The sequence below is a fragment of the Octopus bimaculoides genome, chromosome 23 (genome assembly GCF_001194135.2).
Source record: "Octopus bimaculoides isolate UCB-OBI-ISO-001 chromosome 23, ASM119413v2, whole genome shotgun sequence".
Classification (NCBI taxonomy): Eukaryota; Metazoa; Mollusca; class Cephalopoda; order Octopoda; family Octopodidae; genus Octopus; species Octopus bimaculoides.
This window is the reverse complement of record NC_069003.1, coordinates 25,563,489-25,576,082: the sequence shown is the minus strand read 5'-3', so window position 1 is coordinate 25,576,082 and position 12,594 is coordinate 25,563,489. Positions and strand designations below refer to the sequence as shown.

Below are 12,594 nucleotides of genomic sequence, written 5' to 3'. Positions count from 1 at the left end.
ACACACACACACACACATCCTCACCATACACACACACACATCCTCACCATACACACACACACACTCCTCACCATACACACACACACACACACTCTTCACCATACACACACACACTCCTCAACATACACACACACACACACACACTCTTCACCATACATACACACACTCCACACCATGCACACACACACACACTCTCTTAACCCATACATACACATCACCACACACACTTCTATGCCTATCTCTTACCTACACCTAAACTCCATTATTTTGTATATTTTTCTCTATTTCCCACAATTCTTCCTAAAAATTAATGGAACCAACAATAAATGAATTTCTTCATGTTTTTTTTTCTCTCTGTTTTAATTTTCTTTCCTTGTTAGAGTTCAAAGATTCCTTTTAAAACGAATATTTCCTCTCCATCATGTTGTTTGTTACTAACAGGTGTGTGTCGGAGACTGTGTGGCTGTGAAACCTGCCAACCCAACTGTGCCGATGTATATAGCGAAGGTGGCCTACATGTGGGAAGACAAGTTCAAAGAGAAGAAGTTCCATGCATTATGGTTCTGGTAATAATAACATCTTTTAAAAATTATTTATAGAGACACGATGACAAAGGGGTGAATAGCAAATTAGGGATACTTATTGCATGAGTCCTAGAAAAACAAGGCAATATAAACTTTGACCAAATTTGAACTCTGGACATACCATTTATTCCAGTAAAGTATACCGACAGTTCGAAAAAGAAAGCAGTGAACTTAGGCTTTTGCTTGCTTACAATTTGACCAGTACTTGAAAACAATATACACACCTTAATTTATACTTATTCAGTAAGATACGAATATACACTATTAATATCCAGCACAAGTCCACATACTCAAACAAAAAAAGAGTCTACATATTTAAACAAATGAATCAATATATTTGCCTGGATAATATTGAATTCACTCATTTTTACTTTCCATTTAATATTCTAATAACTCTTTATTATGATTTAAATGCACTAAGTCAGATGAAATGGGTTAAAATTCTAAGGCTATTTTAGGTAATCACACAGGTGTATCTGAGAACTATAAAATACATCAGAAAGCCTTTCTATAATCTACATAATTACTTAAAATCACAACATCCAGCATGCAAGTCAACATTGTATATAGTGTTAATATTCAAACATCATCACTATCTTTCCAATTCTGCTGCATTTCTCTTGGAATTTTTGGTACTCCAAAGTCGTTTTGGTGTTTAAGTTGACCTACATTTTTGGCAGTAAATTTTGGTGTGAAAAATTCGACTTGTATGACCAAAAATACAGTATTTGGATAAAACTAAACTAAATATTTATTTAGTCTAATATTTATTAGATTGGTATTTAGTCTATGGCTTACTCGTTTCTACCATGCCACTAGCTTTTAGCCTTGCTCAGATAACTAAAAGTGTGGTGGTGGTGGTGGTGGTGATGTATTTGTGTGTTTGTATGTATGTGTGTGTACATATTAGTGGATGTTAAGTGGGGAGCATTTATGCTTTTTATAACAACCTTAGAAACCAGATTTGTGCTTCTCTAAGGAACCAAATCCAAAGTTGCTGCAGGGCAGTTCTGGGTGACTCTCGATCAAATAGTCCTTGGTTGAACAGTGCAATCTTTAGTCATAGCTCTATTAATGTCATACATCTGTCTTGCTGCAATCTCTACTTTCATAACTCTGTTAACACCATGCCTCTGTCTTGATGCAATTTTTGCATATAGTTCTGTTAACACTATATCTTTGTCTAGTTGAAAACTGTGCAATGCATGAAAGTGGTTAAATGTATGTTGTAAAGTGTGGCAGTCAAGGTATGTTTCTGTCTGTCTGTCTCTCTTTCCCTCTCTCTCTCGGGTTGTTTCTTAGAGAATTAAAGCCTGGTTGGATGATCTACTGGATACTGGTGAAGATAGAAACTTCATGTGAGATTCCATTCACTAAAAAAAATGAAAACATAGAATTTAAATCCAGACACCACCACCACTACTACTGCATTAAAATAAAATACCTGTTTGTAACTAAATTTAGAGATTTCTCTTCTGCTCTCTCTATAAAATATCGCTAATTAACAAAGTAATTAATTGTTTCTTTCCTTTTTTTATTTGAAATGTATTTAGTCGAGGATCCGACACAATCTTGGGAGAAACGGCAGATCCTTTTGAACTATTTTTGGTTGACGACTGTGAAGACTCTTGCCTTGAATATACAATCAGTAAAGTTAATGTGAGTTTGGAAATTTGCTTTTAATTTAGTTTTTAATTAAAAAATAAATTGTACTTTTTATATGTCTCTTTAATTTATTTTACTATTTATATATTAGCAGAATATGTACAACTACAAATATATCCATGCATACATATATGTAGCTGTACTCTCTCTCTCTCTCTCTCTCTTTCTCTCTCTCTTTCTCTCTCATCATCTGGCACATAAAATACACCATTTTGAGCATGGCCGTTGCCAGTACCGCCTGACTGGCCTTCGTGCTGGTGGCACGTAAAAGTACCCACTACACTCTCGGAGTGGTTGGCGTTAGGAAGGGCATCCAGCTGTAGAAACTCTGCCAAATCAGATTGGAGCCTGGTGTAACCACCTGGTTTCACCAGTCCTCAGTCAAATCGTCCAACCCATGCTAGCATGGAAAGCGGACGTTAAACGATGATGATGATGTTGTCTGTACATGAATAGTTGTGTAGTTGTAGAATTTGCCTCAGACTGGACCCTGGATTGAATGTTGGCAACAGACCCTCCTCTACTAAAGACACCCAATGACCAGGTGATGGCATTAAGCAGGGCAACAAATTATGTCTATGACACAAAAACGAGAATGGTCCCTCCAGTGGACTTTCTTAGAGTTTCTGTTTCCCAGATTTCACTCAGAAGTCTTTTCTCAATGTGAAGCTTTGATAGAAGACACTTATCTAAGGTACTACGTAGTGGAATTGAACCTGAAGCCATGTAGCTGTGAAGTGAAATTCTTAACCACATATCCATGCCTGCAGTTATTAGTACTGCTGTATGTATTGCGTTTTTCTTGGACTATTCATCTTCTTTTCTCCGGACCTTTCCTCCTTCTTTCTAATGAAGAACCATGCTCAAAACGTCACCCCCCCCCCTCTTTTTTCCCATCTTAAACTGAGTGTCAAACATCAAACTAATACATTCACTGTGTACAGCATTTTGACTTTTGTTGTTTGTGTTTTTATTTTCAATTTGCTATATATATATGTGTGTGTAAAGAGAGAGAGATACAGTTGTCAAAGTGTTACTGTCTTGAAGGAATTCCATGTAAACATAAATGGTTCTGTTGTTTCAGGTGGTGTACAAATCCATCCCCTCTAACTGGGCCATGCTAGGTGGAACTGATGAGGACACTAACTTCAATAACAATGATTCCAAGACATTTTATTACCAAAAATGGTGAGTTTTTGGTATACTTTAGAGAATTTTCTTTTCAATATTTCTAGTTGTAGCTTGATTGTAGAAAGCTAGGAATGTGCTTTATCATCTCATCTATTTCCATACAGGTGTGGGGAGTATTTCACAGCATATGACATTTTGTCCACTCAGCACTGACCATTCTACATTCACCATATGTCTCTTCTATGTGGTTAAGCTCAGCAACTTCATTCACCAGTATAAAATGATTTTTTACGATTGAAAATAGTGTCCAGTGGTGGGTTTAGCTTTCTCAAAGAATATCCACTCAAAATAATATTGATCTGACCCAAAATGCAGATGGTAGTGGTGATGATTTTGTGGAGAGATTATTGATATAGATGTAATTTAATTATTATCTGTTCTTTCCATACAAGTGTGTGTGTATGTCTATGCACATCATCAGCATCAGTGTCATTCAACATCAGTTTTCCATGCTGGGATGGGTTGGACAGTTTAACAGGAGCTGGCAAACCAAAAGACTGCACCAGGCTTCACTGTCTGTTTTGGCAAGATTTTTACAGTTGGATGCCCTTCCTAATGTCAACCACCTTACAGAGTGGACTGAGTGCTTTTTACATGGCACCAGCACCAGTGAGTCCTATTTTGGCATGGTTTTTGTAGCTGTATACCCTTCCAAATGCCAGTCACTTTACAGTGTCATCTGGATGCTTCACTCATTACACAAGCATATATTCCTGAATAAATCCTCTCTTCTAAACATGAGTGGCCATTTAGCTCCTCTGCAACAAGAAACCTCTTCTGTCTCCTTCCTTCATGCTTTAACCCCTTAGCATTCAGATTACCCTGACAAATGTAATGCTTATTTATTCATTGTTTTGAATTAATCATGCATTATCATGTAGCTTCAAGATTTTGACAATGTAATGTTTTTTTTTTTTGAATGACCTGATAAGATAGGTGTATGAGGTTAGATTTGGCCTGTTTGAAGATAAAATCGGTAAAATATTTAGGCCAGATATAGCCAGAGTAAATGCTAAAGGGTTAATCCTTTATGTACTTGCCTAAAATCAGCCTCCCTTCAAGTTTCATAGTCTTGCAAGCTGCATGGCGACTTCATGAGGTGCTGGAGGCACAAAAAAAAAAAATCACCTAGTAAAGTGGTTGATATTAGAAAAGGCATCATTTATCCTCCGTTTTCCATGCTGGCATGGGTTGGACGATTTGACTGGAGCTGGTAAGGGCAGGGGCTGCACCAGTCTCCGTTGTCTATTCAGGAATGGTTTCTATGGCTGAGTGCCCTTCCTAATGCCAACCACTCCACAGAATGTACTGGGTGCTTTTTATGTAGCACCAGCTCTTTTAACATGGCGCCAGCTGTAGGAACCATGACAAAGCAGACACTGGACCCCGATGCAGTCTTCCATCTTTTCAGATCCTGTCTGATTGTCCAACCCCTGCCAGCATGGAACATGAGCATTAAATGATAATGATGAGGAAATAGATAGATAGATAGATAGATCTATCATATTTTTGATGCATTGATAAACTTGAGGAAAGACTTTATGAATTTGTTGAAATGATGATGATGTAGCTGCATACTTCCACCATTAGGTAGCAAAATTGGCAGGGTTGTTAGTGTGTTGGCTTGAATGCCTTGTGATATTTACTCTTGACAAACAAGTTCAAATCTAAGGTCCTTTCCAGGTCAATAAATAAAGTACTAATCCGGTACAGGGAGTTGATTCTTCTTGACTCTTTCTCTCTGGAAGAAAAATCTGTTATATTCTCACTTGGAGAGAAACAGACACTGCTAGGTTTAAAATATTCTCAATATGGCATATGTAAAGACAGTGCCCTTACAACTCCGTCAGGAATTGGGGGCCCAAGGAAGGAAAGGTTTCCATTGTCTAAATAATACTATTTCGTGTACCAGTAACTAACATTGGATAGTAACCAAGAGACAGTATTTATGGAAAACAATACAAGGTAGTTATGGCTTGACTCCTTACTCAGTTAGGGACATAAACGATTGTTGCACTCTTGAAATCATTGACATCCATTTCTGCTGAAAACCTCATCACTACTTCTTTCCTCCTTCGTTTCATCTTATTGCCAGGTATGACCCAGAATTAGCCAGGTTTGAAGATATTCCCAAAGATCCAAACCCTTCAGAAATAAACTCCTACAAGTTTTGTTCCAGCTGCTCCCGACTAGAGACTTTACGGAAGGTACGTTTTTTTTTTTTTAACTAAAGGAAAGTAACAGCAGCATTGTAGTTCACTGATGAACGTTGTACCCACTGGGTGCTCCATTATGGCCAGAAATTAAATTTGTACATCACCACCATTAACACAACTCTAATATCTGTTATTGTTTTACAGAAAGAGACCCCATGTCTTGGAGAACAACTGGAGAATGGCAGCAAAGAGAGTAGCCGGCTGTACTATAAGTCAGTGAAAAGGGACAGTATTGAGTATAAATTAGGGGACTGTTGTTATGTGGAACCTAGTGCTTTCTCTTTTAATGTTAAACATGTCCCACAAAAGAAACCCAAGACAGAAAAACGCGAGGTAAGTTTTTAATTACATCCATTTTTTATTTCAAGTTCAAATCCTGCAGGAGTTTTGTTTCCCATTCACCTCTGAAGGGTTGATAAATACTATAAGTGCCAAGAAGTGGGCAAAAGTGATGAAGGCTGATCTCACAAAGTTGAACCCTATAAAAGAGATGACAAAGGAACACAGCAAATGACAAAAGTTGTATTAGAGAGGACTGGAAAAAAAAATTATATGAAAGTTGATGATAGAATTTGTCTGGTATTTATGTTATGAATTCCAGAATGACATGGTTAAGGTAACCTTAGTGGGATTCGAACTCAGAATATAAAGAGACATAACTAAATACTGCAAGGTATTTTGTCTGATAAGCTAATGATTTTACTGATTTTTGTTGATGGTTGAGTCTTTGAATTGTGCTGTATTCTTTGACTAACATCTGTGTTTATTTCTATATCTTTCTTGAACTCTACTCATATATCACAGAGTAAAATCATTTTTAGTCTCTGTAATGTCATGACAATATTGGAAATGAGAGATGCCAACCACTTAATCAACAATTTTGCCTGACTCACAGCAACTCCTCTTAGTTCCAAGCTGTATGGTGACCCCCCTGGGTACTGGTGCCACATACAAAGCATCTGTGTCAGTCATGTATAAAGCACCCATGCCGGCATCACATCAAAAGGCCCGTGCAGGTGCCACATAAAAGGCACCAATGCTGGCACCACATAGAAGGCACTCATGCTGGCACCTTTCTGTGAAGTGGCTGGCGTTGAGAAGGGCATCCAGCCATAAAAACCATGTCAAAACAGATGACTGGAGTCTGGTGTAGCCCTCCAACTTCCCAGCTCCTGTCAAACCGTTCAACCCATACCAGCATGGAAAACAGATGTTAAATGCTGATGATGAAAACAAAAAATGTAAAAAAAAAATTGTATTTTTCTTTTGACAGTTTGATGATGACGCTTACACAGAAGCATACCGGAAATCTTCCGATTACATCAAAGGCTCAAATGAGTACGTCCCCCAACCTTTCCATATTGGTCGGATCACAGAAATCTTCTGCCGGAAGGTTAACAACAGTCGTCTTATGGATCTCACTGACATCAAAATTAAAATCAATAAATTTTATAGGTAAGAAAGAACTTTTTTTTTTATTTGTTGTTGTTTAGTCTGCACATCAGCCCTGATTGGAATGTTGGGTCTATGATCAAAGATGTGTCAACCATAACCATCTTATTATTTAATCAGACACGGTATGAGACATCATTATTCACATATGCATACACACACAACTTGACATTAAAAGTAGTGGTGGTGGTGGTGGTTGAATATGTGATGTAATGCCAAGTACAATTGAGTTAAGAACATGGCTGTATAGTTTGGAATGGCACTTGTTGGCCTATACGATCACGTTTGGCCTGTTATTGACCTTTGATCTACACAGTAACCTTTGACCCATCCTTGACCTATAGATAGAAAAGATAAAGATCCTTTCCAGGTCATAGACTCATGGGGCCAGTTTCCCAGTTTCTGTGGTGCATATATTCTCCACTGGACAGGATGCTGGCCCATCACATGATTATTCATGCTTGCCAGTTGAGTAGACCGGAGCAACATGAAATGAAGTGTCTTATTTAACCCTTTAGTGTTTAAACCGGCCATATCCAGACCAATATATTCTACATGTTTTATATTCAAACTGGCGATATCTAGCCTCTCACACCTAACCTACATTGTCATTCTAAAAATAAACAATCACATCATTGAAACCTCAAAGCTATAAGATAATGCATGATTAATTCAAAACAATTTGAGTGAAAAAGTATTACATTTAACAGAGCAATCTGAACACTAAAGGGTTAAGAACACAATGCATTGCTCAGTCCAGGAATCGAGACTACAATCTTACAATCATGAGTCCAACAACCATCATTGGCCTACACAATAACCTTTAACCCATTGTTGATTTTTATTATAAGCTTTAACCTATCATTTCTCTTTTTCAGACCAGAAAACACTCACAAAGGTCCAGCAGCTTCCTACCAGGCAGATCTAAACGTCCTTTATTGGAGCAACGAAGGTAGGTTCATTTAGATGATTAAAGCACTTTGAATCTTATTCTCCATGGTTAATTAAAGATCATACATAGTGGCTTCCTTTTATGCATGTTCATGTCAGTTGAGACCATCATACCATGTAGACACAACTCCTTGTGAGACATCATCAACATTTAACAAGCTGGCATAGGTTTGATGGTTTGACATGAAATGGCAAGGTCATGGGCCACACCAGGTTCCATAGTCTGTTTTGGTTTTGTTTCTACAACTGGATGTTGTTCCTAACGCCAACAACTTTACAGAGTGTACTGGGTGCTTTTTATGTGGCACTGCACACACACCAATGCTTTTTACATGGCACCTTGGCTTTAGGATCTTGATTCTGTTGTGGTGGGTGGCTCTTCTTGAGTATAGTAATGCACCTCATATCTTAATCCTCTGTTATCTCCTTTGTAAGGCTCAGTGTTTTGAATCAGCCCCCAATACTTTGTCCCATGTCTTCCTGGGTCTCCCTCTTCTACAACGTCCCTCTATTTATATGATTGATACTTCCTTATGTAACTGCCCTCATCCATTTGCATCACATGACCAAACCAGCCCAGTCTCTTGCACATTGCATATAATTCCTCTTATGCCCAACAGTTCTCTCAATACACCAGTGCTCTGTCGCACATGCACACTGGCATCACATATCTAGTGGAGCTTGGGATATATACACAGACAATGTAGTGTAGTGAGGTGGTGAGGACTCTTTTTTGTCTTGCTGCAAACACGGCAACTTCTCGTGCTGATGCCAAGACGAATGTGTCCTGGTCATTTCTCTGTAATTTTGTTGAGTGGCTGATGTTAAGAAAAGCATTTAGCCATAGAAGTCAAACCAAAAATGAACTCTACAATAGAGAAATGGGTTCTTCAACCTGTTTGGTGGGGAGTGTAGTAACTTTGAATGACTAGTTTGGATCATATCAACCCCTTCAACCAATCACAGCATGGAAAGTGGATTTAAATTGATGATATTATATAATTACACTGACACCACACTTTATTATAATCACAAACCCACAAGGGAGAGTTAAGTGATTGCAAGACATAGCAGTCAGATTTCCCTCATCGCACTTCACTGGCTTTAAAAAAAAGGAAGGATTCATCATCATCATCATCATCATCATTTAGCATCTTTTTTCTATTACTGGCATGGGTTTGACAGTTTGACCAGAGCTTTTCAGCCAGATAGCTGCACCTGGGTCCAGTCTGTTTTGGCCTGGTTTCTATGGCCGGATGCCCTTTCTAATGTCAACCACCCCACAGACTGTACTGGGTGTCTTTTACATGTCACTGGCACAGGTACCTTTCATGTATCATTGGCAGTGATCACAACCATGATTTCATGTAGCTTGACTTGCCTTCTCAAGCCTAGCAAATCACCAGAGGCCTCAGTCACTTGTCATCACTTCCACGAGACAATGACAAGGACTAGTCTGCAGAAAAGGCAAGGACATGGCTGAAATGACATTGATAATAGGTTTGTTCAGTTATGACTGACCTAGACCTGAACAGCAACATACTGTACTTCATTAACCCTTTAGCGTTTAAACTGGCCAGATCCTGCCTCTCACACCTACTCTACATTGTTAGCCTAAAAAATATACAGGCGCAGGAGTGGCTGTGTGGTAAGTAGCATGCTTACGAACCACATGGTTCGGAGTTCAGTCCCACTGTGTGGCACCTTGGGCAAGTGTCTTCTACTATAGCCTCGGGCCGACCAAAGCCTTGTGAATGGATTTGGTAGATGGAAACTGAAAGAAGCCCATCCTATGTATATGTATATATATATATATGTGTGTGTCTGTGTTTGTCCCCCCCCCCCCAACATCACTTGACAACCGATGCCGGTGTGTTTACATGCCCGTAACTTAGCGGTTCAGCAAAAGAGACCGATAGAATAAGTACAAGGCTTACAAAGAATATGTCCTGGGGTCGATTTGCTCGACTAAAGGCGGTGCTCCAGCATGGCCACAGTCAAATGACTGAAACAAGTAAAAGAGTAAAAGAGACATAATCAAAATTGCAAGGCTACGAGATAACGCAGGATAAATTCAAAACAGTGTGAATAGATAAGTATTACATTCAATAGAATAATTTGACACTAATCTTCAAAATTTTCCCTTTCTTTTCTCACAGAGGTCACTGTAGATTTCAAGACCGTTTCAGGCAAGTGTACAGTTGTGTACAGTGAAAATTTGAAAGTTGATAAAGATACCTACTTCATGGGTGCTGTTGACAGGTTTTATTTCACAGAGGTAAGCTGACATATTTCTGCTGCTTTGTACCCGACCAAAGTAAAAGTTATATCTATGACTTTTTTTCTTTTTTTTCTCATATTTGTATTGTTTGTTGGCACTCCATCGCTTACGACGTCGAGGGTTCCAGTTGATCCGATCAACGGAGCAGCCTGCTCGTGAAATTAACGTGCAAGTGGCTGAGCACTCCACAGACACGTGTACCCTTAACGTAGTTCTCGGGGATATTCAGCGTGACACAGTGTGACAAGGCTGGCCCTTTGAAATACAGGTACAACAGAAACAGGAAGTAAGAGTGAGAGAAAGTTGTGGTGAAAGAGTACAGCAGGGTTCGTCACCATCCCCTGCCAGAGCCTCATGGAGTATTTAGGTGTTTTCGCTCAATAAACACTCACAACGCCTGGTCTGGGAATTGAAACCGCGATCCTACGACCGCGAGTCCGCTGCCCTAACCACTGGGCCGTTGCGCCTCCACATCTCTCATATTTAACCAAAGTACAAGTTGACTATCATTTTTTATTGTCCTCTCTTCTGTGCTTTACCAATGTAAATGCTATGTACTTGCTGCTGTTGTTTTCTGCCACATTTTACTCAAGTTGTAGATCATTTATTTTTCTGTATGTTCTTTTTTATCAGTGAAGTATGTAATAAGGACAGTAGTTGTAGTATTGTTGGCTGAGTGTTTTAAGGTAAAAAGGCAACACTTATCACTGCTCTGTATCCTATTTTACTGACGTAGTGGCTGCCTCTCTTATTTGTTTCCTTATGTGTTGCTCTCTATAATTATTTTTGTCTAAATGTCTGTCATTCTTTCCCTGTATCTTGATTCTCTCTCTCTCCATCTGGCTATCTCTATATCTAACTCTATTACACTACTACATGTTGTGTCTCTTCAGGCTTACAACCGTGAGAAACGGTCCTTTGAAGATCCTCCGAATGTTGCCTGTTTGATGGGAGATAAAGGAAAGGTAAGCAGTGGCTTTGGTTTCCTACAGAAGTCTTTTAATTGTGTCTGATGTTTGTTAAAATCTCATAAGGCTTGTTTGATACCAAACAAGGTGCTTTGGCTGGTCTGAGGCTTAGCAGAAAACACTTACTGAAGGTGTTGCGCAGAAGGACTGAACCTAAAGTTACACGATAGAGAAGTGAATTTCTTGACCACATAAAGTATTTAATTAAACTTAATACATTAATGAGTTAATTAATATTGGTTTCAAATTTCGGCACAAGGCCAGAAATTTTGGAAGGTGGTGAAGTTGATGATATCAACCCCAGTGCTCAGCTGGTACTATTTTATCGACCCTGAAAGGATGACAGGCAAAGTCAACTTTGGTGGGATTTGAACTGAAAATATTAAAGTCAGAAGTAATACCACTAAGCACTTTTTCCAGCATGTTAATGATTCTGCCAGTTCACTGCCTGATTGAGCTAATTATAATTAATTTTATATGGCTTCCACAGCACATCTGACTGAGCCCATCTAGTTAACATAGTTTCACTAATGTGTTTGATTCACAACACACGTTAGATATAACATCTTGTTAACATTGTTTACTGTTAATACTGTTTACCGCTGTTCAGATAAAGGTGAATTTAGTTCACATGAATACCACAGTTGGTTAACAGTGTTTGGTTAGCAAGAGTGGCTGTGTGGTAAGTAGCTTTGCTTACCAACCACATGGTTCTGGGTTCAGTCCCACTGCGTGGCACCTTGGGCAAGTGTCTTCTACTATAGCCTCGGGCCGACCAAAGCCTTGTGAGTGAATTTGGTAGACGGAAACTGAAAGAAGCCTGTCGTATATATGTATATATATATATATATATATATATGTGTGTGTGTATAAGTTTGTGTGTCTGTGTTTGTCCCCCAACATCGCTTGACAACCGATGCTGGTGTGTTTACATCTCCGTAACTTAGCGGTTCAGCAAAAGAGACCGATAGAATAAGTACTAGGCTTGCAAAGAATAAGTCCTGGAGTCGATTTCCTCAACTAAAGGTGGTGCTCCAGCATGGCCACAGTCAAATGACTGAAACGAGTAAAAGACTAGATATCATCTGGTTAAAACTGTGTTAGTAAATGAGATACTATTACACACCACATCTATTTGCCATAATATGTTAACAATATAGCTATCTGGTGAAAGACAGCAAGCTGGCAGAATTGTTAGAATGGCAGGCAAATTGCTTAGAGGTATTTTTTCCATCTTTACATTCTGAGTTCAAATTCAACTTCACCTTTCATCTTTTTGGGTTCAA

The 12,594-nt window shown here is 38.8% G+C and overlaps 1 protein-coding gene across 1 annotated transcript in view; it reads left to right on the top strand.

Annotated features, from left to right (window-relative positions):
- The window catches only part of LOC106877272 (DNA (cytosine-5)-methyltransferase 1), a 60,528-nt gene that overhangs the window by 32,437 nt on the left and 15,497 nt on the right, over positions 1 to 12,594 (top strand). Inside the window, exons 20-28 of the mRNA XM_014926136.2 lie at positions 442 to 566; positions 2,138 to 2,243; positions 3,334 to 3,437; positions 5,536 to 5,647; positions 5,801 to 5,989; positions 6,930 to 7,111; positions 7,987 to 8,060; positions 10,219 to 10,337; positions 11,234 to 11,305. Of these exons, the coding sequence (XP_014781622.1) occupies positions 442 to 566; positions 2,138 to 2,243; positions 3,334 to 3,437; positions 5,536 to 5,647; positions 5,801 to 5,989; positions 6,930 to 7,111; positions 7,987 to 8,060; positions 10,219 to 10,337; positions 11,234 to 11,305 (1,083 nt within the window). The remainder of the gene's footprint in view (positions 1 to 441; positions 567 to 2,137; positions 2,244 to 3,333; positions 3,438 to 5,535; positions 5,648 to 5,800; positions 5,990 to 6,929; positions 7,112 to 7,986; positions 8,061 to 10,218; positions 10,338 to 11,233; positions 11,306 to 12,594) is intronic.